This window comes from Notamacropus eugenii, chromosome 1 (genome assembly GCF_028372415.1).
Source record: "Notamacropus eugenii isolate mMacEug1 chromosome 1, mMacEug1.pri_v2, whole genome shotgun sequence".
NCBI lineage: Eukaryota > Metazoa > Chordata > Mammalia > Diprotodontia > Macropodidae > Notamacropus > Notamacropus eugenii.
Window position 1 is genome coordinate 667470372 of NC_092872.1, and position 27110 is coordinate 667497481.

Here is a 27110-nt window from a genome sequence, read left to right on the forward strand (position 1 = left end):
GCAGAGATGCACAAAGTCATCAGTCTCATTCTCCTCCAGAGTCACTGAAATCCTGTGGCAGGACAAAAGTCAAGATGACTTGATGGTGCAATGGGTGACCCAGGCCTTTTTTGAATTCAGGTCTTTCCCAGGTTTTACGTTGTTTCAGGCAATATCCATCAGTGCCTAACGGTGAGGTGAGAACTGAGACAAAAGAAGGTCTAATTCGCCATCACAAAAATATCAGTCTGGGAGAAAAAGATACTCAAAGTTTCTGGCCAGAATCTAGAATAAAGTAAGCAATGGCCGGAATGGGGGTTGGTGGTCAAAAGGAAAGAAAATACACACATGTTAAGTGTAGTATTACATTAAACTATCAGGAAGAGGCAGAGAGATGGAAATGGGAAGGGAATATTCAGAAAGCGATTAGTCAAAAGCAAAACAAAAATCATCTTCAGAGGAAGGCACAGGAAGACAAAAATAAAATAAAAGAAATTGCAAATAAGAACCTATAATGGGACTAAGCAAAAGAAGAGGAGTAGATGAATGAAAGCAGACTGCTTCAAATACAACTCTCTGGGGTTGAACACACTCCTATCTCAGCATCCTCCCTTTGAGAGAGAGGAGGTAGAGAGGAGAGGGAAGACATAGAAAAGTATAAAACAACAGAATAAAAGGACAGGGTTAAAAGTATAAAACAACAGAATAAAAGGACAGGGTTAAAAGTATAAAACAACAGAATAAAAGGACAGGGTTAACAAGCGAAGTCAATAAACATTTATTAAGTAACAACTATGTGCTAGGCTCTATGAAGCACTGAGAAAGGGAAGAAAAACAAAGGACACTCTGTTCTCAAAGAGCTTACAATCTAAATACACGATAAATAATCGCTACTTTGCCCAATGATGGGATGAATGCACTCAGAAAATGGAGGTGGGTAGTAAAATAGATTAGAAAAGTAGAATCCAACAATATACTATTTACAACAAACAGTAGCACTACATAGATTTGTACAGATTTAAAATAATCACTGGAACAAAATCTATTATGTTTCAGGTAAACTTTTTAAAAAAGCAGTTATATAGCCATGATTTTGAACTAGACAAAAACTGGATTTTAAAAGACAAATATAAAAACTATAAATAGTGGGGGATATCTCAATGTACTCTTTTCCAAATCAGATAGGTCTAACCAAAAGATAGAACAAGAAAGGATAGGAATAGAATTTTAGAAAAGTTAGATAGATCTCTGATGATTACCGAACGAGAAAAGATCATATATATTTCTCGGTTATTCACAGCACCTTTAAACAGAAATTAAGCATGTGCTAGGTAACAAAGATGCCACAAACAAGTGAGGAAAAATAGAAATACCAAATACACCTTTTATGGACCAAAATGCAACAAAAATATTCAAACAGGGTCTCTGGATAATTGGAAAGAATTGTAGACTAAATAATTTAATCCTACAGCGTTTCTGTATCAAAGAACAGATCGTTAAAAAAGAAAACATCAGTAAAGAAAATGACAAGATAATTTTTTTTCTCTTTTTTGTGGGGGGAGGGGTTGGGGGAAGGACAGGGAGGCAACTGGGTTAAGTGACTTGCCCAGGGTCAAATATCTAGTAAGTTCTGAGGCTGGATTTGTGTTCCTTGTGATTCCAGGGCTGCCCCAACAAAATCTTTCCAAAGCAGTTCTGAATGGAAATGTTATATCTATTAACATTTCAGTCAACCAAAGAACAAAACAATAAAGTGGGCATGCAACAATAACAACCAAACCAAGAGAATCAAGAAATTTAAAAACCCTAGCTAGAGGGAGATATTAGCAAAATTTTAAAAGTTATTAAATTGATATATGAAATCAGAAGCTATTTTAGAGGGAAAAAATAAAATTCATAAGCCAATTAATATTTCAACTAAAAAAATAGAAAAGGAAAACCAAATGGTCAATATAAAAAAATGAAAAAGGGGGAAATTAGAAATAAATTAAGAAATAAAGCCAACTAGAAACAATATAGGCCAACAATACTCCAACAAAACCGATGAATTCCAATAAAGGTATATATACAAAAATATGAAATGGCCAGGTTAATAGAATTTATTTTTAGAATCACTTTTATTTTCAATTCCAAATTCCCTCCCTTCACACACACACACACACACACACACACACCCCATATTGAGAAAGCAAGAAAAACAAACAAAACCCTCTGCAAAAACATGTATATTCAAGCAAAACAAATTTCCACATAGGTTATACTAAAAAAAAAAAAGCTTCAATCTACACTCTGAGTCTATCATCTCTCCACCTTGAGGTAGAGTAGCATGTTTCATCATGAGTCTTCTGGAACTGGGTTTAGTTATTATGTTGATCAGAGATCCTAAATCTTTCAAAGTTGTTTGTCTTTACAATACTGTTATTGTATAAATTGGCTTATTCAAATTCATTGTTCTACCTAGAGAAAAATTTATGATAATCTCAGAATAAGAATAAAAAAGCCATAAAAAAAAATTCCCAAAGGGGTGGGGAGACTTCAGGACCATAATGACTTACAAGTGAATGCTATTAAACATTCAAAGAACAATTCATTCTAATACTACATAGCAAAGGATCCTACCAAATTCTTTTTAAGATTAAAAATAAGTATCATTTCAATTGGTAAATGGTCAATGTATATGGACAAGCTAGGGAAACAAGGTGGTGCAGTGGATACAGCACAGGGCTTGGAATCAGGAAGACTCATCTTCATGAGTTCAGATCCAGCCTCAGACACTTAACTAACTGTGGGACCCCAGGCAAGTCACTTAATCCCATTTGTCTCAGTTTCCTCATCATTCCGGTATCTTTACCAAGAAAAGCCCAAGATGGAATCATGAAGAGTCAGACAGGACCAAACAATAAAAATATGAATAAGCAACTCACAAAGGGAAAAAAACCAAGCAATCAACAGCCATATGAAAAGATGCTCAAAATAATGAACAGAGATAAGTAAATCAGACCCCTGCCTTAAACTTATAATGCTGGCAAAGATGACTGAAAAGGAAAATGACAATTGTTAAGGGCAGTGGGAAAATACAAAGAGAAGCGAACTGTTGATGGAGCTGTGGAATACAATTTGGAACCATAGCCAAAATGTCACTAAACTCTACATATCCTTTGACTTAGTAATCAAAGGACGAACACACATACATCACTACTAGGATACAATGTGTATCCTTATATGTACAAAAATATTTTTAGCAGGGAGTAAAGCTGGGATGTAAACTGCAATGTAAAATGGGGTGGCTAGGTGGCACCATAGTGCATAGAGTGCCAGACCTGGAGTCAGGAAGATTCATTTTCCAGAGTTCAAACTAGCCTCATTCACTTAATAGCTGTGTGACCCTGGGTTAGTCACTTTAATCCTGCTTGCCTCAGTTTCTTCATCTGTAAAAATGAACTGGTATCTTTGCCACGAAAACCCCAAATGGGATCACAACGAGTTGGACATGACAGCAAAACAAATAATCAACAACAAAATGGTAAATGAGGGGATGCCCATTAACAGGGCAAAATCTGACACATCAGTGTGATGGGATACTACAGTGGCATAAGAAATAATGAAAACGAGGGTTTCAGAAAAAGAACTGATGCTGAATAAAGTGAGCAGAGCTAGAAGAAAATTTTATAGAGCAACACTGTAAAGATAAAACAATTTAAGAGACTTCAGGGGAGAAAAATAAGCATATATTAAGCATCTACTATGCTTTACAAAAAAGGCACAGTGCAAAGTGTTTTAAAAATATGATCCGAATTTGGTCTTCACAACAATCCTGGGGCTATGATCCCAATTTTACAACTGAGGAACCAAACAGAGTTGTTAAGTGACTGGCTCAAGGTCACACTAACTAGTTGGTATCTTAGGTGAATTTTAATTCAAGTGAGCTCTACCCACTGCATCATCTGGCTGCCACTTAAGAATTCTGATCAATGCAATCACCAAAAACTCAAGAGGGTCAAAGATGACCCATGCTACTCACCTTGTGGCAGAGTGGTGAAGGACTGAAGGCACAGAACATACACTTTAGGACATAAAATAATGACAAGGAAAATGATAAAATCTAGCATTTACTAGCATTTACACTTTAAGGTTTGCAAAGTGATTTACAAATTGTAGCAAATGGGTACAATTTGTTTTGCTTGATTATGCTTATAAAGTTTTTGTTTTGTTTTTTAATTTGGAAGGGTAAGTACTGAAGAGAGAAAGGAACCACCAATAGTTACAAAAAAAAGAAAAAATGATTATTGAAGAATTCTGTAAAATATACAGAAGAGATCTGCAGTTCAGAAGCAAATACAGACTAGCAGGAGAGCTTTAAAAGTTAAATAGAGAATTGCTTTTATATTTTAAAAAAGCAAGCTCCACACAATCAATTTTAATATTCTCACAGATAATCCTCTTATTTCATTTCTATTTAACTTTGCATATGGAAATAGTTTTTTTTTCAAATTTTCATCAAATCAGGGAAAAAAATGTAGGGCTAGTGGAATGGCACACACCTGCCATTCTTATGACTAAGGGAAACTGTGGATAGTGGATAACTTGATTTTGAGAGTTCTGTGCTATAGAAACTCTAAAGTTGATTAATTTAGCAAGCCTCTGGACCTGGAAGACCACCAGGCTGCCGAAGGAGAGGCAATATGGCCACCCTTAGGGAAAAAAATGGACTAGATTAAAGCTTCTGCACTTACAATCAGCAGTGAGACAAGGGCTATCAGTAGCTGCTACCCTAGCAACCCAGGCAAGATAACCTCAAAAACTTAAAATAAACATAAAGATATTTCAATTTTTTAGGTTCTCTGTTTTTTGCAGCTAAAACTCATGCCAAGCCACCTGTATTGGACTTTTCTCTCTGTCAATAATACCTGTGAATCCCAATGCAAATATAACAATCTGTACTTTACTTTATAAGGAATGTGGACAGTAAAAATTTTAAACTTAGTAGTGGCAGCAAGATGGTAAAGTAAATGGAAAAATGAATCTCAAAATAGTATGTATTAAGATCAAATCCCCCTCACTCACTGTGTGACTCTGGGCAAATCACTTAACCACACTTTATCCTCAGGCTTCTCATATGTAAAATTGGTATAAAAATGGCACCTACCCCACAGAATTATTGCAAGGAACAAATGGACAACAAGTGAAGCATTTTACAAACCTTAAAATGCTATATAAATACCAGCTATTATTAGTGAAATATTTTCAAAAGATTATCTAGAAATGTAAGTTATTTTGATTTTCAAAACAGTTACAGGGTTGGGATTTTTTTGGGGGGTGCCAGTTTATTATATCATATTTACTAAGAATATCTATAAAATACTAGGAAGTATAGATATTGTTACTTTTACCTTCCATAAAAGGATCATTCAATTCTGCATTTATATACTTAATGCTCAAATACAGCATGCAATTTGATGACACAGTTCCCTTGTACCATGAATCTTCACAGATGGATGGACATATTGACATTTGACATACTCTAACTCAAATCTGACCTCACTTGAACATGCATTGTGTAAAAACATAATGTTCCTTGAGGGTAGTGTCTATATTTGCCTTTTTAAAAAAATTCCTAGTGCTTAGGTCAGTGCATAGCATGTAATAAGTGCTTAATGAAAGCCTGCTGATTGATGCTGTAAGAATTGCTGGGCTGCATACACCATCACAGCAAAGTTGCCACATTCACCTCACTTACAAAGTTCAATTTGAACTTTGTTTTCACTGAAAAAAATTGCATGTATTTATTTGAGAACTGTACTCAAAAACATCCAAAAATTTTGGCCATTGTTTTGCAATCCCCACCTCCCAGTCCCAGAGAAGGCTATGCCCCACAGCTTGGAAAGCTCCCTTGTCGTGGATGACAGAATGGACTATCATTTAAAAAGCAGAGGAGGACAGCAAGCACAAGGCAAAAAGGAGGCAGAGCCCAAAGAAGGGGGGCAGAAACCAGTAACAATAGATAAACAGTCACTACACCCAGTACCATGGAGATAACCCTCCCTTATTCTCAAGGGCTTTAGGACAATCAAACAGCATTATGGCACTGAAAGCCTTTTCTAAATATAGGTCCCAACCAAAATTCAAACAATCCACAGACCTTCATCTCTTATCTGGATATTGCATCAGGCAATTACCTTCATATCTCCCAAATTAAAATCCACCCTAGAAAAAGAAGCTAGAATAGCAAATATTTCTTTAAAACTGTCTTTATCATATTGCCCCCTTGCTAAAAATTTGAAGTGATTTCCTTGGTTTCCACTATACCCATATAAACTGCTGGAGCAAAATTTGAAGAAAATTAAGGCATCCTTTTAAAAGTCCTAGATAGAAATATGCAAAAATTCATTTGGAAGATTAGTCTTATAGTTTTTATAAGCTATTTTATCTTTTTAATTTGTTTTATGTTGAGATCATGCAAAAGGCAATAAGTAAAAGGAAAAGTATTAGTGATTTTTTTTTTAATAAGGGCAGCTCACATTTCCTATTTTAAAATTTCAATAATATTCTGTGGGCTCTAATTCCAAACAAGCTGTAGGCTAATGTATAGATATTCTCCATAAAGTTAACATAAACTCTCCAATGAAATACCACTCTACAGCATCATAATGCTAGAAAGTGAAATGCGCAACCTATGGGCTAGAAGCTCTTCTGGGACCTACCAAGCTAGAAAGACTTCGGAATATGGCCTCAGGGCAAGAGCAAATAAATGTCTATGATCAGGGCCAACCTGCTTAACAAAACTGAGACAGGTCCATCAACAAGTTAGTTAGTTGCAAGGTTCCAAATTTTTCTGATACAGCAACTCAAGAAAAGCATTTCCTAAAATATAGAGGAGCTGTAAGCTACAATCAATGGAGGCCAATTTTTCTTTCCTTCGGTCGTTTTTCAGTCATGTCCAACTCTGTGTGATCCCACTTGGGGTCTTCTTGGCAAAGATACTGGAGTGGTTTGCCATTTCCTTTTCCAGTTCATTTTACAGATGAGGAAACTGAGGCAAACAGGGTTAAGTGACTTGCCTCAGTTGTGGAAGTGGAAACCAAGGGAATCACTTTAAATTTTTAGCAGGGGAGCAATGAATGGGATACCGTTTTTAAGAAAGATTTACTACTCTGCTTCTATTTCGAGGGTAGATTTAATTTGGGAGATACGCAATATCCAGATATGAGGGTTACACAGCTAGTTAAGTGTCTGAGGCCAGATTTGAACTCATGAAGATAAGTCTTCCTGACTCTGGGCCGAGTACTCTATCCACTTACCTACACATAAAATTGTAAATCCTACGTTAAAATGGCCAAACTGTAATAAGTTGATGGTTGTGAAAGTACGTGAATTTTCACTTCTAAACTATTATTACTGGATTGGAAAGATAATTTTGTGATATGCTAGTGTTTCTACAAAATATTAATTAACATTTTTTCAAATTTTAAAAACATTACAAAAATAATTTCAAAAATCTCTTAATTTGAAACATCATTCCAAACACGGCTATCATAAAATTCCCCTTAACTTCTAAGTGCTATATGAAAATTATTCTCAAAAAGAATCAAAACTGCAATATGTAACTGAAACAAAAGATGTTCAAATTTTATTTGTTAAAGACAGGTACTTTATCAAGAGCTCGTAAATGATGCTGTAAAAGCTGAATAATCACAGGCTCAATCTCCATTTCAAGCATAAGAGAAAAGTTTTAGATGATGAGACAAAATATTTTTTCTTAATAAGACAGCACTTATTGCTAGGGCATGGTTTAAAGGAGTTGAAGCATATTCACAGTTAAACTCCTCTGAATTTCATAAAAACTAACATTTTAATTCCATTTCCATACATTTAATTTAACTATTCTACCATCAAAACTGTTCTAATATGCAAGCTTGCAAAGAACATGAAACATGTTTATTTAATTATCTAATCCTTATAGTTCTCCCAGTGCAGAACTATAAGGAATAAATAGCTAAATATTTCTAGATATAAACCTATCTGACGGTTGTTATGATAGTGACAGTTATGTTATTCATTTGAAATAATTAAATAAATTCAGTAATCAGAAATTAAATGAGGCTCAGTTTATATTAAAGAAGGTTGTAATAGTTTCTGTTTTATGTATTTATAACTATAATACTAATTGTTGGTTACCCTTAGCTATTCTTTCCAAAAATAATTCACAAAATTTTAAAAAATACATTACCCTGTACAAAAATATTTATAGCAGCACTCTATGTAGTTGCCAAAAACTGGAAGTCAAGGGGATGTCCATCAATTGGAGAATGGCTGAATAAATTATGGTATATGAATGTAATGGAGTAGTATTGTGCCATAAGAAATGATGAACAAGAAGACTTCAGAGAGGCCTGGAAGGACTTATATGACCTGATGCTGAGTGAAAGGAGCAGAACCAGGAGAACTTTGTGCACAGAAACGACCACAGTGTGCGAGAGTTTTTTCTGGTAGACTTGGAATTTTGTAATAACGCAAGAACTTCTTACGTAAAAAAAAAAAAATCCCAAAGGTGGTTCTCAAGGCAAAATGCCTTCCACACTCAGAGAAAGAAATATGGAAGTCATTCACAAAATGTAGCAGATCATGTTTGTGTATGTGTATGTGTTTGTGTATCATGTTTTGATTTGTTATAGGATTTCTTTCATTTATTTTAGTCTGACTACATAGCATGACTATAGTGAAAATATACTCAGTAGGAAAGTATATGTAGAACCTATACAGAATTGCATGCAGTCGTGGGGAGGGAGGGGGGTAGTGGGGGGTAGGTGTGGGGGGGATAAAATCTCAATTGTATGGCAGTGATTGTTAAACATTAAAAAATAAAAAAATAAAAAAAAAATACATTACCCTTGTCATCTTTGATTTTATTGACACCAACAAATGTAGCAACTAAAGATGATATTTGCCAAAATGTCATTAATGATATCTGCCAAAAATGTCATTACCAGGAGATAAAATAATACAGGAGGCATAGGAATGAAGTTCCTTCTCCATTTCACACAAGGGTGGAATACTCCCACCATTTAATAAGGTGACTCCCCCTAGGATCCACATCCTGGGCATTGTTATTCTTAGAACAGTCCTCATCGCCCTCCCTCCATCTCAGCTCCACCACCACCCCTATCCCCTGTCTTAATTCCTTCCTCAACAAGGGATACTGTCACTGGATTTGAGCAAGCCTATCCCCTTATTAAATGAGCAGGCTATACCAGTCCCAGATAGGTAGACTTTTTTCCTTTAGCCTAGCTGGAAAGCCTTGCTTGGCTTGTCCTTTAGACGCTCATCCTATTATAGCAGCACTGCCTATTCCTCCTCAGTGCACCCATGCTTTGCCTAGAGGAACTGTTAAAACAACTTCTATTATCAGGATCTGTTAAACAAAATAAGACTGCATATTACACCATTGACAATTTGGTGCTTTGCAAGTGTGATTTAACAATGTCTAACAACAGAATTCACAATAATGTAATTTGGTGATGCCCTCTAACATTTTCATAAGGCACTAAGTAAACTAAAGGGACAATAACTATTATAATTCAAAGCTGTAATGATTACAAAGCTCACAAAAGAAAGAGAGCAAAGCTGTGGATCTAAGTCAAAAAAGTAAATTATTTTGGTTACTCAACCACCCACTATCCAACATCTTACTGGGTGGGGCTCATAGCAACAACCCTGAGAACTGAGCATGCATACCATGGTCTCTGGCTTATAGATAACAAAGAATTACCAAAAGGATAGAGAAACAGCCTATTGCTATCTCACTGGCAGTTGCCTGGTGCAGTGGATAGAGTGTTGAGCCTAGCTAGTCATGAAGAACTGAGCTCAAATCTAGCCTTAGATGCTTACAGGCTCTGTGATCCTGCAATCTTTTGTGATCATCTCTCTCTACCTCAGTTTCCTCAACAGTAAAATGGGGATAATAACAGTAGCTGCTTCCCAGGGATGTCATGAGGCTCAAAGGAGATAGTATTTGTAAAGTACTTAATATGGTTCCCTGGCACACAGTAGATGCTATTTAAATGCTAGCTTATGAGTCTTGCAGACTAACATGCATGCAAGGGGCAGCAACGTGATTCTGTAGGTCCTATTTCATAAGGTACAGATACAGATTTAGATTAGATCAAGAGAAAGATTTGAGGGCATAAGTATCCTGGAAAGGGTCAGACAAAAGGGATTTTCAGGGATTTTTCAAGAGATTTCAAGGGTGGAGCCAATTCTAAGCAATGTTCTCTTAATTCTGATATTCTGATCTATCTGGTCTGTATTTATATAATACTACTGATATTGATCAAGTCAAATGGCAATAGGCAGAATGGGAAGATACAAATTCAGTTGGATACAGAGTTCGTTTGCACTTATTGCCACAGCATTTTACATATACCACCCAGGCACCAATTTGCAATAATTACATTGATTTTTTAATCCACTCCCATGTATAAAGAGATTCTGGGTGCCTATCATGGTTTTCATGATACTTGTCAGGTTTTAGTAAAGCAGAAATCATTGTGTGAGTGATCCAGAGCTCCACAGACACCAAGACAAACAATGCCCACTGTGGATATGCATCCAAGAACACTATTCTTGTACTAAACCAGAGAGTATGATTGATTTCTTCTCAAAATGATCTACAAAGTGTTTAGTAGAAATATGGAAGGAAAAAAAAGCTTAAGGCAGAAAATAAAATATTAGCATTTCGCTGACATAAATAAAAAGAGTGGCTTTTATTCAATCCTACTTAACATAAGGGGGAAAAGCAGTATGACATTTACAGCTAGGAATCATTCCTCAGCAATTGAAAAAAAAAATACATGGCCATCACAAATTAGAAACAAACAGGAAGGAAAAAGATTAGAAAGCTGGAAACCCTGTTGACAATAAGAAAGTGTGAAAGAACTGTTCCAACAGGCAGGACTCCATGAGAAGACAGCAGTGCTGAGAAGTGTAATAGACTCTATGGAAAAAGATGTACGAACAAGTTTAACTAAAGCCCTATTGAAATCTTTGATAGGCACAAAGACATTAAAAGTGGCCCATGACTTCGAATGGTCACCACTGCTCACTCCTCTACTCCCTTAACCTCTTCTAATAGAACCCTAATCAGAGATGCCTCAATAGAGAGAGCTAACCTCCCTCCAGAAGCCTACTGACCTTCCCCTCATGCCAATGTACTACTTCCTTAGGCCTCCTCAGAATTACAGCTCTGCTGGCCCTAAAATCTACCATTTATCTCATACCTTACATACATCATGGAGTCTTCTCTAATGGAGGTTGGGGGAAAGAGGAGAGTTTTGCTAGAACCATGGTAAATAGAGAAGAATTTTTCCACTCTCACCCCCCCCTACACACACACACTTCAGAAGAAGCAGAAGTAATTGTTACCTAAATACAAAGTTATTAGGGGAAGAGGAAAGGGAATGACCATTTATATAGTGCTACCATGTGCCAGGCACTATGCTAAGTGCTTATTATTGGTAGCAACGTGGTACAAGATGATAGACACAGAGGCTTGACAGGGAGCCTAACGACATTGAAAAAAAATGTTACTAAGGGAAAATGAATTTTAAGTTACAAACAAATGAATTTTTAAAACACAACCTGTTCACAAATTGGTGACTTACCAAAAGACACATTCATTTGAAATATCAGTGCTATAGTGAAAGGGATTAAATTTCTTCATATAAGAAGGAGTTCCTCGCAAAGAACTTTGTTTTCTTATTTAAGCCAAGAAAACTACTAAAGAAAGGCTAACTGACATTCTATGATGTCTATCACAACTACTTTCAACTTATACAATATAGATCAAATGTCAAATCTGATGGTCTAGATGCCCTATTTCTATTTTGATATAGAAAGCTGTTGCTTTATATAACTGGACCATTCCTTACATAATGTGACTCTGCCTGCAGTGTGGAAGGGAGGAGGCAGGAAGCAGGCCAAGTGCCCATGGAAGGAATGGGCCAGCATTCAGTTTAAGGAAATGTGGGGGCTAGGGAGAGACAAGTGAGAGCAGGGGAGGTACAAAAGGAGGCCAAGGTGGTAGCCACATGGTGATCTGACCAGAACTGACAGGAAGAACACCAGGAATGAGGGGATTGGGGTGAGACAACACACAGGGGCCACAGATGTAGACCGGAGAGGATAAGGCAACATATCAGTGCTAGGGACGGACACACCTTACCAAGCATGGACAGATGAAAGACAGATGTACTTGGGATACCAGGGTGGATGGAGGGAGCAGGACAAAGGTCTCCTCTCTCAGTGCTAGAGGTCTCAAGCCAAGCCCCATATAGCAGTGGCAGCAGTGGCTGTGATTACTCCATGTGTCATTTCTTCAGCTTTTACTTGAAAGGGTTTGTTTTTGTTTTGTTTTTTGGGTGGGAAGGTTGTGGAGCACTGAGTCAAGGGACAGCAGTGGAAAGAGAGCACAATACTATACAGTAAAGTTAACATAGGTGATTTTTTGGAATGTGAATTTCAGAACTCTATGTAAAGTCAAATTTGTATAATGTGAATTTACATAAAGTGAAAACTACCTATATATGTAACAGGGGAGCTCTGAAATATTCACTTTTAACTAGAATCCTTTGAACTACAAATATATAAATATTTATCAAAGTTCAAATACTTTACCCCCAAAATTAAGATTTGCTTAATACTAAAATATCCATACACTTCATCTAACCTTAATAAAATAAAAGGTTCTTAATGACCTCAACTTTTATTTTTATATACTTGTTCAAAGTTATTAATAGATTCCTATATTAAAAATATATTAGTGGAAAATCATATCACTTTAGAGGTTTGGTTTCTAGGAAATTTTGCATTGTGCAATTTACCTTTTAGTTTCAGTTTTCACACTGAAGAGAAGTTATACCCAGCAAAAAGCATTTCAAAGTGACGCATATGAAAGAAATGAAATATATCACTTTATGTAATGCCAACGTGAATGAATGAAAATACATCATATATTTCAACTAGTTTATAAATGCATTTAGGTATAAAGATACATACAAAATTTAAATCAAACAATTGTCATCCTTCCACCAGTAGACCCACCACAAAACAATTTCTTACTTGGGTTGTCACAATTTACATTTTTTTCCTCACATACTATGTATCTGCACTCTGTTAGGCTGGGGATAAAAAAAGATGAAAAACACAGTCTCTGCCCTCAAAGGAGTTTACAATCTAACAGGAGAGACAACATGCAAATAAACACGTACAAATATACATACAGGATAAAATAGGAAATAATTAACATAGGGGAAGGCACTAAAATGGAAAGGGGTTGGGGAAGCTTTCCTGTAGGTGGGATTTTATTTGAGGAGTTGGTGAAGTCAGTAGTTGGAGCAGAGCAGGGATAGTATTCAAGGAATGGTGACAGTCAGAGGGAATGCTTGCAGCTAAAAGAGACAGAGTATCTAATTCAAGGAATAGCCAGGCCAGGAGGCCAATGTCACTCGCATTGAAGAGTAAGGTGTAAGAAGACTAGGAAAGTAGGAGGTGGCTAGATTATAAAGGGCTTTGAATGCCAAGAGGAACATTTTTTATTTGTTCCTAGAGGCAACAAGAAGCCACTGGAGTTTATAAAGGGGGGGAGAATGATACCATAGGAACATTACTTTAGTGGCTGAATGGAAAACAGATAGTAGTGGGGAGAGATTTGAGGCAGGCAGACAGACGGTAGCCTATTTAAATAATCAAGGTGTGAAGTTATGAGCACTGCAGCAGACTAGTGGCAGTGTTAGAGAAAGAAAGAGATGTTGCATAGGGGACATTGATAGGACTCCAAAACAGTTTGTATAGGGAGGAAGGGGGCAGGGTGAGAGGTAGGGAAGAATCCAGGGCAACTCTAGAGTTGTAAGCAGTTAGTGATTAGGAGACAGAAGCTCAGAAGAGACCAGGGCTGGTCACCCAGAAAGAGAAGAGGTCATCAAGCAAAAGAGTATAAAGACAGCAGAAAAGAGGGTCAAGAACTTTGACAAAGCCTTCAGTTAAATCCACAGTTAATCTGAGCTAACTTCATGGAAATTCTTGGTAAATGGTCCCGATGTGTGTGCTATGTAAAAGCTGTTGGGTTCTAAGAATCTTAGAGAGCCACAAAACCTTAAAAGCAGTTGCACATGTAAGGATTTCTTTAAAAAGTGTTAAGAAGTGAGTATATTATATTTACAGAATAATAATCTGACAAAGAATGTAATATTGGTTGCCTTACATCACATAAGACCACAATGACTACTGTGCAAAATACCCAACATTACTGAGATTAAAGAGTACAATGGCACAACTATTACATAGCTATTTGTCAATTTTAGGTAGCTGTTCTCCAAATTTTTTATCAACAAAAAAAGGAGAGCATTTTTAAAAGGTTTTCTCAATGCTACATAATGGTTTATCTAATGTACACATATTATCTTCTATGCATCCCAATAACTGAGGTCAAAATGCAGGTTTATTTCACTACAGGTACAAGATGACATCATTCACAGTTACTTTTGTATCATTACAATTGGGAATATAGAGGCAGACATATCAGCAAAGTGATTGTTTTCATATATTAGGAAAGTAAGGTTATACTTCTATAATCCAAAAACATTCATTTAACTGGAAGCACTTCCTCATTTGGTCTATACAAATATTGGGACTGTTCAAAATTGCTACAATTCTCTACAATTTAAAAAAAAATGGCTGGAAAAGTATGACCATTAAATGCAAAGTATATTAATTTATCATTCTCATTAACAAGTATGACTGAATTAACTAATTCAAACTATAATCATATTTCAGTGATTTTAAATAAGCTATGCTAATATATCTTTGCATTTAAATAACAAATGCTTAATTTCCTCAACAATTAGAAAAACTGGAAAGAAAACACATCTGAAAACAAACAACCAACTATATGGTTGATTGATGCATCCAAAGAAACCATAATACACATTCAATTAACAGACACACACTAAGTACAATTGGGTTAACTTTTTCAATATAATATGTCAACATCAATGGTCTTTCATTTGGCAGCCACTTTCATAAGATAAGGAAAGAATGAACTAAAGAAAAAACAACTGAACAGTCTCAAAAAAAACCCAACAGCTTACCAGAGTGATGTCTCGGGAAGCAGCAGCAGCACTCATGTGTAAACTGGGCTGTCTGACTGAACTACTGCAATCCAGGGCTCGAGCAAATGTTCCAACCGCACTAGGCAAACCAAAAAAAGAAATACATTAAAACTGTGGGTTTTATTTCCTTTCTCCCCTTTTTAATGCTACAAGAATCTTCAGCAGATGATTAAGAAACATTAAACTATAAGGATATGACAAAAATATGGACACTTTAAAAACTTACATTTTGCAAATTTAACAAGGCAAAAATTCTGTTTTCTCTACTGATAATCCCATCTCAGGTATATTAGTATGATTGTGATATTATGATTAAGTCAATAAAAATAAGCCTGGGGGGAGGGGGAATGGAGTAATAAGGAAGGGAGAAGACAGGAAGGGCAGCAAAGAAGGTAGCTCATGAAACTATCTAGTGTTCCTAAGTTCAGCGCTGTCTGCCATGAGTGTCAGGTAGAAGAAATGAATACATAGGTTGAAATACAAGAGGAAAAGGAGGCAGCACAGGTCCAAGTAGTCTGACTGTGCTGACCAGAGACCACAGGAGCAGAGATGGAGAATTATACTCTGGGCAAACGCACCTGGAGATGAGTTCCCTAAGACTATCCCACCTCACCCAAATGTTCTAGAACTCTTTGATCTACTCCCTAACATAGGAATATTCCTACCATTTGAATCCTCCAATATAGTACATTCTATCTTTTAGTGCAAAGTCTACCTACCTTAAAAACAATTCACTTAGTGATGTGCCATACACTCCCTGGATATCCTGAACTGACTGTCTTCTTTGTGGCTATATTCAGCACCTGTGTCATAAATCTCCTCTTTTAGTCAGGGGGAAGAAAACAACTCCATGAAATACAACTAAACTCTATACATATTTCTAGGCATTAAGAAACTTAATCAGTTAATAAACATTTATTAAACACCTACTATGTGTCAGGTACTGTGCTAAGCACTGCAGACACAAATAAAGGGGAAAAACCAGTTCTTTTTCTCCAGAAGCATCCAATACAATCAGAGAAACAACAGGTAAAAACATCCACCTAGAAGATAAATTTGAAACAACCAGCAGATGGAGGATGCTAGAATTAAAGCGGATCAAGGAAAGGCTACATGGAGAGGTTGGAATTCTAGGTAAGAAAACCAGGTAAGCCAAGAGGGGGAGATGAGGAGAGAGAGCATTCCAAACACAGGAGACAGGCAGCGAAAATCTCTGGAGTAAGGAGAAAGGATACTTTGCTCAAGGAACAGCACCCAGGCCAGTGTCACTGGACTACAAGGTACATAGCAGGGTTGAAGTTGTAAGAAAACTGGAAAGAAAGAGGGCAGGTTATAGAACCAGGAGAAAGGGAGTGATTTTAGATTAGATCAAAATTCCATATATTGAACTCAATGTTTCTATTTACTTTTGTACTAAGTTTAGAAATTTGTTTACATGGAAAGAATGTTGACCCAGTACATGAAATTATAAATACAAAAATAACTAACTTCTGCTGTCTACACTTGTTATATACTTCAAGGTTTGGTCTGGGCCCCTCTTCTTTTCTCACTTTGTATTTAATATAATGATTTCATTAGGTCAAACGGATTAAACTATCCTCTATGAAGATGGATCCCAAATCTATATATTTAGTCCAAATCATTCTTCTTAGCCCTAGCCCTACAAGGGTGGACATCTCCATCTGAATGAAAGGGTATATTGATTAAGCATTTTCTATTCAACAAGAATTAAGCTAAGGGCTGTGGATACAAGCAGAAAAGCAAGGGACATATTCTCTCAAGGAGTTCACATTAAAATTAGGGGAGACAGCAGACACAGCAGGGTTCTTCAAGAGGACAGATAAACAGACTCAATCGTCCTTAGGATGCAATGACAAAGCCCAGCAGTCCTGAGGGTGCGACAACCAATCAGATGACAATGCCTAGAAGGTATAAAGACAGGCCTGCCTGGTCCAACATCTTTCTAGAAGGACCAGAGACAGTGATCCCTGCTCATGCAAGCAAGGTGAACTGCCAAGTGCTGACCAGCAACTGATGGAAAAGGCGGTTGTGTGTCCAAGGGTAAGAGTGGAACAGAACTCTGGGGTTAATTCCTGCACACATGAGGACGAGGGAAAGTTAGAATCCAACTAGGATGAGACATGCAAACCATGATCAGAACTGGACAAGGAGGTCTAAGATGGGGGAACACAAGTCACCACAGTATCTCAAACTCAAGATGGAAAAACAAGACTCAGTATTGCTCACCTTCCTAATATTCTACTTAAAATATTTACATCAATCCTCACTAGGGAAATTAGTCTGTAATGTTTTTCTCAGTTTTGACTATCACTAGCATAGAAATCAAATTAGATACTAATCGTATTAAAGAAACTCCTATGTTTCTTAGTACATTTAATTATTTTTAAATAGGCAGAAGTACAGTCCCTCCTCAAAAGCTTTTTCTGCATTTATTGGTATAATCACATTCTTTTTGTTGCTTTTTAAGTACATTTTATTATATGGATAGTTGCCTTAATACTGAACCAACCCTGTATTTCTAGAATAAATTCAACCTCGTCATAATGCATAATCTTTGTGATATATTGTTATGATGTCTTCTCATTACCTTTCCCTCTGAAACCCAAACTTCTTCTAACCTTTCCTATTTGCACCAAGGACAAACCCATCCTTTCAGGTTTGCCACCTCAGAATCATATTCAGCTCTTTTACTCCCTCAATTCACTCCAATAGGCTTCTCTTGTCAATCCTAACTTCAGAACATCTTCTGCATTTGTCCCCTAACTTCAGTCACAGTCACCACTTGAGTTTAGACCTTCATCCCTGTTCTTTTGGAATACTGCAAATTATACCCCTAGCAAACAAACAAACAAGCCCTTCAAATTGGAATCCCTGCTTCCAGAATTCCCATTTATAATCTATCATCCACCTAGCTGCCATATTAACATTCCTAAGGCAGAGGTATAAATATGTTACTTATTGCCCAGCTTTAGACACATTAGTAGCCCTCTAGGATAAAAAAATACACTATCTGACATATAATGCTTTTCATTATCTGGTTCCAACTTACTTCTCTAGATTAATTTTCAAATTACTGACCCTCACATATCTGTTCCAGCTAAATTGGTCTACCTGTTATTGTCCTTCTATAACATCTGATCACTTGTCTAGATGGTGTTTATAAAATAATATTTTAACTTGACAAATATAAAAAATGAATATTTCCATATATGGAGAACCAAAAAAGCAAACTGTAAATGAGAACATGAATCTGTATTAGATACAGCTTTTAAGTATATATTAAATTTAACACAGTAGTAACAACACTACCCTTGCTTATCTTTTAACTTTGTGAAATTCCTTCTGTTCTCTTCAGTATTTTTAAAAAATATTTCACTGGCGTCTTTTACTTTTCTTCTACTTTTGGCAGAAAACAACAACAAAAATCTGTTCTTGTAACAAATGGGTATATTCAAGCAAAAACAAATTCATGTTAGTTGTGTCTAAAAAGGTAGGTCTCATTTTGGATCTATAGGTCATCACCGCCTGCAGAATGTATCGTCATTCTTCTGAAGTTGTGATTATAGCAATTATATAATGATCAAGGTTCAAAGCTGTTTGACATGGTAATGTTGCGATTACAGTATAAAAGACTTGTAGATTTGCTCATTGCATTCTATAGCAGTTTGCATAAATATGTTTTCCCAAGTTTCTCTCCATCTATTCTTTTTTTTTTTTTACTATTTTATTGATGCAATAATACTCCATTAAACTCATATAACATAATTTGCTCAGTAATTTCTAATAGAATAGGCAGCCCCTTTGTTTATTTTTGGAACAACAACAAAAATTAGCTATAAATACATTTATGTACATAGAAGTCCTTTCTTTTTTTTGCCTTTTTTTTTTGGAAGTATATGCCTCATAGTGGTATCCTTGAGGCAAACTAAATGCATCATCTAGTGATTTTTTGTTGTCATTCAATTGTGTCCAACTCTCTTTGCCTCCATCTGGGATTTTCTTGGGCAAAAACACTGGAGTGGTTTGCCATTTCCTTTACCAGTTCATTTTACAGATGAGGACCCTGAGGAAAACAGGGTTAAGTGACTTGCCCATGTCACACAGTGTCACACGGTTAGTAAGTATCTAAAGCCAGATGTGAACTCAGGAAGATGAGTCTTCCTGACTCAGGGTCTGGCATTCTATCCACTGTGCCCCCTAGCTGCCCCTAGTGACTTAAGGAGATCTCCAAACTGCTTTTCAAAATGGCTGGACCAATTCAATGCTCTACCAACAATGTCTTAGTATTCTGTTCTCCAACAGCCTTACTGACTGTCATTTTCAACAACCTGAGAAGTGTGATGTAGGATCTTAGAGTTCTTTTAATTTTCATGTTTCTAATGGATAGCAATTTCAATCATTTTTCCATATGGTTGTTGATAGCTTACTTTTCTTCTTTTGAAAACTGCTTGTTTTTATCCACTGATCACTTATCTACTTTACTTAATGTAAAAAACAGAAGCAAAACCTACAAATATCCGTTGCTCTTATTCTGACATATTTGTATTAACTGTCTATACATTCTGAATATTAAACTTTTATCAGAGAAAATGGCTGAATTTTTTTTTGCCAGTTATATATTTCCCTTCTAATTCTGATTTTATCAACTACTTGTGCAAATATTTTTAATTTTATGTAATCAAAATTGTGCATTTTTTCCTATGATATAATCTATTTGAATTGGGTCAAGAAATCTTCCTTTATCCATAGCTCTGAGTGGGATCTCCCTCCTGTCTCTCTACTTGGTTTAGGATAAGACCTTTAATAGTTTTTCTAAAACAGCAAGTGTTTACTCCAGTAAACAAAATCCTTGAGTTTAATCAAACACTATGGAACTATGTACTGTTTCTGGGTCTTCTTTACCACTGTTAAACTTTTCTGTTTCACCAATACCAAATAAGTTTAATATTGCTTTGTAGTATAATGCAAAATCTGATACTGCTAGGGCTTTTCTCTTTTGTTCTCATAATATTCCTTGAGATTGTTCCTCCAGATAAATTTAGTTAATATTCTGTCTAGTTCTATAAAGGAAATTTTAATAATTTTATTAGTATTGGAAATGAATGAATTAACAAGCATCATTGTTATATTTATTATAGTGACACAAACCAACCATTAGCAATTCAAATCCTATTTATTTAACCCTTTATTTTTGTAAAAAGTATTTTTCATTCCTGTCTAGATTTTGATAAATAGCTTTCTAGAGGTTTTATATATTTTGCATTTTGAATAGAATTTTTTCCTTTAATATATTCTGTTGGTAACATATAGAAAGGTTGATAATTAGTGTGAGTTTATTTTATATCCTGCTATTTTTTTCCTCCTGTGGTTTAACATCAGTCTTTAATTCTGAGATACTGCATATTAACAACTCATATGCTTGGCCTCATGCCTGCATCAGCAACCTTAAATTCAATCTATAGGTTTGAGCACCAAATTCATTTCCACAGAAGAGACCAAGTTGTTAAAAAAAAAAAACAAAAACATTTTTTTTTCCATTTTAATTCCAGTATGGCAAAAAGCAGCAGCTCTAATGAGTTGTTTTTTAAAATGCACAACAAATTTGTACCAAAAAATTATTTATAGAAATTCCATGGTGCTCCTGTATCGGAACAAAGATTCTTTTACAAAATAGGATTTTAAGTAGGGCTGCACTAAATTCTAAAGGACTGGACCCCTTTGAGAGAATCCAGAATCCATTTGTTCAAATTGGGTCAGGGGTTGAGGGATTCACAAAGTCAATGCTAAATTCTGCACATTTCTGAAGGTGGACCAAGAAGAGGTTCAAAACAGCAATGGATCTCAGCCTATGAATGCTCGTGACCATAAAGAATTTTAGAATGCCCCAATGGCTGCCCAAGCCAAGACTTCCATTTTCTCCCTTTCTCTTGGCTTTTGGACACCAACAAGGTAACTCAGAAGGTAAGTTACAAGCTTTCAATATGAGACAACAAGAGAAGATGTATTTATCTTTGGAAGAAAAATTCGACGCATAAGGACAAAGGTGGAATAAATACATATCAGTAACTATAGTGAAAACAAGTAGAGGTAATCTTACAAGTAGGATTGTACCACAGACAAACATCAACTAATAGCAAAAGCCAAAACGGCTGAAGAACGATAAAATCAAATTGTGAGCCTAATGCTTTCCAGCCAAAGGAGGGAGTGTGTATGTTGGAGTAGTTGATGTCATGTTCTAACCTGGAAATGACAGAAAATCTGAATTATTCCTAAAAAAATAGTGTTAGGAGGCTAGTTATATTGGTGATGAGGTGCTTAGGCCCCAGCCCTAAGAACATGTCTCTGGAAGCCTCCCAATTTCTGTGCACGAGAAAATTTTCTCCTGTTGCAGAACACATTCTTTTATCAGAATAGATAAAGGGGTGCCTGGCCCAAGTATTTTTGTCCCTAGCTGGCCCAAGGACTTTCCCTTGTGCTAGATCCCCAATGTCCATGCCTCTGACAACTCTCTCAATGTCTGGCATACTCCCTGCACTTTCCTATCCATAGCTCCCAAAGAAACAGCACCCTCAACATTCCTTTCCCTGCCCCTTTTCCATATAAGCTTTAGATTCACTCCCCATTAAGTTGCAAGTTCCCTTAAGGAACTTAACCCACTACTATTGGCATCACAATAAACTGCCACTTGACTGACAGACAGCTTGAAAGTGTAAATTCATTCCAGCCAACAGTGTCTTGGCACTCTTGGGGTCTCAGCACCCCCCAAATACATCATCAGTACCATTTAAAGAGGATCAAATGCCTTGAAATGTTTTTGTGCCACCCTATCACCTGTGAACCTATTATTAGAAAAATCACTGACACACAATTTAAGATTTTAAAAGATTAAAATGCATTTTCTTGAAATAGTCAGCAATACGAAAACTGTCTGCTATAAAACTGTGCATATCTTTTGATGTAGCAATATCACTCATAGGCCTATATCCCAAAGTGATTTTAAAAAGGGGGGGAGGGGGAGAACTTATTTGTATAAAAATATTTACAGCAGCTCTTTTGGGGATATCAAAGAATTGGAAACTGAAGGCATCCCCATCAATTGGGGAATGGCTGAACAAGTTGTGGTATACGATTGTGGTGGAATATTACTGTACTATAAGAAATGATGAGCAGGCAGATTTTAGAAAAACCTGGAAAGACTTCACTGACACAAGGTGAAATGAGCAGAACCAGGAGAACACTGTACACAGTAACAGCAAGACTGAGTAGTAATCAACCGCGAGTGACTCTCCAGGCTCTAAGTCATTTGTGGAGGTTTCCTTTGTAGCGTTGCTTAAATCTGCTTCTTAAGGCTGTCTTCTCAATCTTCCCAGTCATTTACATCTACCAGTAGTGTTTTCCAGAAGATAACTTCTAAGCAATTCTTGGCATTTTCCTTTAATACTGGAGTACTAGTCTTTTCAAGTAGCTCTCACAGAGGTGATCTTCCCAGAGTTGAAAACTTGGTTTAGCAAGAACTCACAGACAAAGAAACTTCCCAAAGGAACAAGTTAACTTTGACAAACTAGGGCACACCCATTTGAAAATGAAAGATAGCCTGTTCCCAGAAGGATATTGTCTCTGTAGACTTCTCAATTTAGAGCACAGTGAAGCTAGATTACAACTTTATTGACCTTCCCCAGCTCCTTTTCTCTAAGAGTTCCTGAATTGGTGAAGTCAACTTCATGTGAGCCTGGAACTTCCTGAAGAGAAGATTCTTGAGAGGCCAAGCCAACAACTCCTCTGTGGTCATAAAATCGTAGTGTGGACCTTCAGTTCTTGTTAGCTCCTGCTTAAATAAGCCAGCACAGGATGCAGAAAGGCAAAATGTAGTTTATTTATCCACTCAAGAGTGTGATATACAACGTCAGTGGGTGATGGATATCATTAATAAATGTTTAATATGAAACAGTCTGGCATTTCATGTTGCCCCTAATACCCAGCCACTGTGAAGTATAAATTTTTTAGTCATGTCAGACTAACTAAATTAGGAATTTGCTGAATACTTATTTTATAACCTAGAATATTGCTAGGCATGGTAAAAGAAAGAAAAGAATTGGAAAACTTCTGCCCATAAGGAACTAATAATTTCTTTTAACATTTTGGGGGGTGGGTTGAGGGAGGGAGCCTCTCCAGTACAAACAAAAATCAAACAATGAGAGAGCAAAATAAGAGGGCTAAATTGTGTAATTCAATCCAAATGCACTGAGAATACAGCTGGAGTAGAATAAAACAGAATTTATTAAAGATGTTTCACAAATCTGAACCTTTTCTGAAAAACATTTTTCCCCAACAATTGACATACCATGCTATTTCTACCTACACAGCTATATCTCATATCCTTCATCTTTTCACTATTCACAATCTGCACAACCTAGTTCTGGTCCTCATCACCTTTTGCCAAGACTCCTACAATGGCCTATTTGATCTCCCTTCATCAGTTGTCTCCCTGTTCCTACACATCCTCCACAAAGCTGGAAAAAAGAATTTTCCTCAAGTAAAAGTCTAGCTATGTCATACCCCAAGTCTATAAACTTGAGTCCTTCCCTCCTGCTCCAAAAATTAAGCATAAATTCCTGTTTGATTTTTCAAGCCCTTTACAACCTGGCCCCATCTATCGCTCCAACCTCACAACATAGCACTGCTCTTCATGTGCTATGTGGTTTGGCTTAACTGGTCTTGCTGATGTTCCTCAGACACTGCGCCATCACTGGTCTCCCTGCCTTTGTACTGACCATATCCTATGCCTGGAATAATCTATCTCCTTACCTCAGTTTGATAGAAGTTTCACTTCTTTGAAGACTCAGCTCAAGTACCACATTCTACACAGAGCCTTTCCTGAGCTCACATCTCATCATTTTAGCATTTATATAATACTCTTAAAGATTTGCAAAGCACTTCACAAATATCTCATTTGATCCTCACAGCAAATTTGTAAGGTAGGTGCTATTATAATCTCTATTTTATAGATGGGAAAACTAAGGAAAGCAGAGGTTAAGTTATTTGCCCAGAGTTCCATAGTTAGTGAATGCCCATAGCCAAATGAGAAGATCAGGGCTCCCTGACATGAGATCCAGTAAACTATCCACTCTCTACTACCACCTAGCTGTCTCAACTCCTAGTGCTCTCAAGCACTTCCCATATACTGTTCCTAAACCCTCCCTTGTTTTCTCAGCATGTCTTTATAACTGAAAGGGAGACGGACATTTCCTATTTATGCCCAACTTCCTTAGCATTGGGTTGTTTGTTTTTTTTTTTTTTTTTGGCAAGTAAAATCAATCAATTGAGAAGCATTAATTGCCTACTGTATCACTTCAGTAATGCTTAAAAAAAAAAAAAACCAAGGGAGGGTTTAGAAAGAGTATATGGGAGCTGCTTAAGAGCAAGAGCTGTCCTTCTATTTGTGTCCCTAGCACTTAACACAGTCCTTTGTACTTGGTAAGCACTTAAGAAATGCTTTCACATTCATTTATTTATTCATGTATGGAAGATAAGACCCTCAACTCGGGAAAAAGATATCCCTTAAAGATAGAACAGCTTCCTGCCATAGTACAAAGAGGACTAGCTCTGAAGTAAGGGGATCTGGGTTCAAATCCCAGCTCACATACTACTTGTGTGATGCCATCATAATCATTCCTGGAAGCTATGTCTCTTTTAGTGCAGCCCAATATTTTAACTGCCCCTTTACAATGCTATCTCATACATATTTCACATTCCACCAAAACTCACCTATCTTTTTCAGATAAACAACTATGTATTCACACCTCTCCATTTTTTTCCATTTTTAGAATCCAAGAGTAAGGCTTTATACATCACCACTGAGTTTCATGGGCAGCTAGGTGGCACAACAGATCGAGTTCCTGGCCTGGAGTCAAGAAGACCTGAGCTCAAATCCAGCCTCAGACACTTACTGGCTGTGTGACTCTGAGCAAGTCACTTAACCCTATTTGCCTTAGTCCATCATCTGTAAAATGAGATGCAGTAGGAAATGGCAAACTGCTCCACTATCTTTGCCAAGAAAACCCCAAAACGGGTCACAAAGAATTAGAAACGACTGAACAACCAAATTTCATCTTATTACATGCAGTCCAATATTCCTGATTATACAGATCTTGATCCTTGATACTATCATCCAGTGTGTTAGCTATCCCTTTAAGTTTGTTGGCTTTTTTTTTAACCATCTCCAAAAATGCACATACTATCTACTATCTTTGCCTTTATCCAAGTCATGGCTAAAACTACAAAAGAACACAGGCAAGCACGTATACCTGGGACAATCCACTGAGATCCTTTCTCATGCAGATACTGTACTATCACAATCACTCTCTGGTCTGGCCATTTGTAAAATTTATGAATCTACATACTTATATTATAATCTGGTCTACACATCTCAATCTTCTCCACACTAACAACAGAAGATACTTGATTATAAATGCTTTGCTAAAAATGTAAGTTAACCATATAGCATCCTTCTGGTTTACTAGTAGCCCTTTCAAAAAAGGAAATAAAGTTGGCTGAGCATCATTTGCTCTTAATAAAGCAACACTGGTCCTTTGTGATTATTGCCTCTCTTACTAGATGTTTGTCAACCCCTTCTTTTAATGATTCATTCTACAATTATTCCAGTAAGTGAAGTCCAGCTTACTGTCCTAGAATTTGCAGGAACTATTCACTTTCCCCTTTTAAGTATCAGTACTGCATTTGCCTTTATTCAATCTTATAGTACCTCTTCCCTTTCCAAGATCTTCCAGATATCGTTCACAGCAGCTCAGCCAGTACATCTGCTCAGTACTCAGGATATAATTCACCTTACCCAAGTGACTTGAACTCACCAAGGACAGCAAGATGTTCTTTCATTTATTCCTTACTTATTCTTGGGTATCAACTCCCTGTCAGTATTTTTTGTTTATTTCTGGAGAAATGTTATTTTCTTTAGCAAAGAAAACAGAAGCAAACTAAGAATTAAGCAGTACTGACTTCTCTGTTGTCAGGTACCACTTTGCTATCCACCTGAAATATCCTTTCCTCCTCTTTCTACTTAGGATGAGGAGAAGGTGAGAAAGACAGAGGTAAGAGAGACAGAGGTAGAGACATCCAGAACAAAGAAAACTGTAAAACTTTCACTTCTTCAACTAACTGAGAAACATTCAACTCTTTGAGTAGTTTTTCAAAAAGCACTTATTTTTCAATTGAGCTTACCGTGCTACAACTAAAAATTGGTCAATCTGTCGATCAGTAAGAGGGCTGTTTGGGTCCCAAACTTTAACCTCCAGCTTTGATTGTTCTCTGCCATCTGCTTCTCCTGTACAAAGGTAAAGAGTAAGAAGAAGTCTGATTATTTGCAAGACATTACCTTGGATATTAAAAGAGGCTCTCTAAAAATTTTTCTAGAATAGTATTAACAAATTATAAAATTTTACATGATAACTTTCAGTTTTTCTATCACAATAATTTAACTCTTCTTGATACATTGTTGATGACAGCTTTAATTCATGAATACATTTATTTATCATATATTACATACAAATACAATTACATATTATATATAAGCAAATATATAGCATATAAAATACTCTTTCCATTTGAAGCTACTTTAACCTCTTAAAACAAATGTTCCTTACCCTACTTTTACCTGAATCCAAAGGACAAGTAATGAGTATGCTCCTGCAATTAGACTCATGACAGTGACAGGATATAGAAAGTGAACGGAGAGCAGAGGAAGAATAATAAATGCAGTATTTATTAAGCACCTACTGCGTGTGTGCGTTCGTCCTTCACTGCTGAAGAGAAATGATGACATGACTTGCAGTGAGGGAGGGTTATATGCTAGGCAGAACACCAGACAGTGGAGATAAAAATACAAATATGAGAGTCCTTGTGTTCAGTGAGTTGCCATTCTACCAGGGAGATACA

At 36.5% G+C, this 27110-nt stretch overlaps 1 protein-coding gene across 1 annotated transcript in view; it reads right to left on the reverse strand.

Moving 5' to 3' along the window:
* The window catches only part of MTA3 (metastasis associated 1 family member 3), a 208647-nt gene that overhangs the window by 75726 nt on the left and 105811 nt on the right, over positions 1-27110 (reverse strand). The window contains exons 7-8 of the mRNA XM_072635755.1: positions 26397-26499; positions 15120-15219 (exon numbers count right to left, since the gene is read on the reverse strand). Of these exons, the coding sequence (XP_072491856.1) occupies positions 15120-15219; positions 26397-26499 (203 nt within the window). The remainder of the gene's footprint in view (positions 1-15119; positions 15220-26396; positions 26500-27110) is intronic.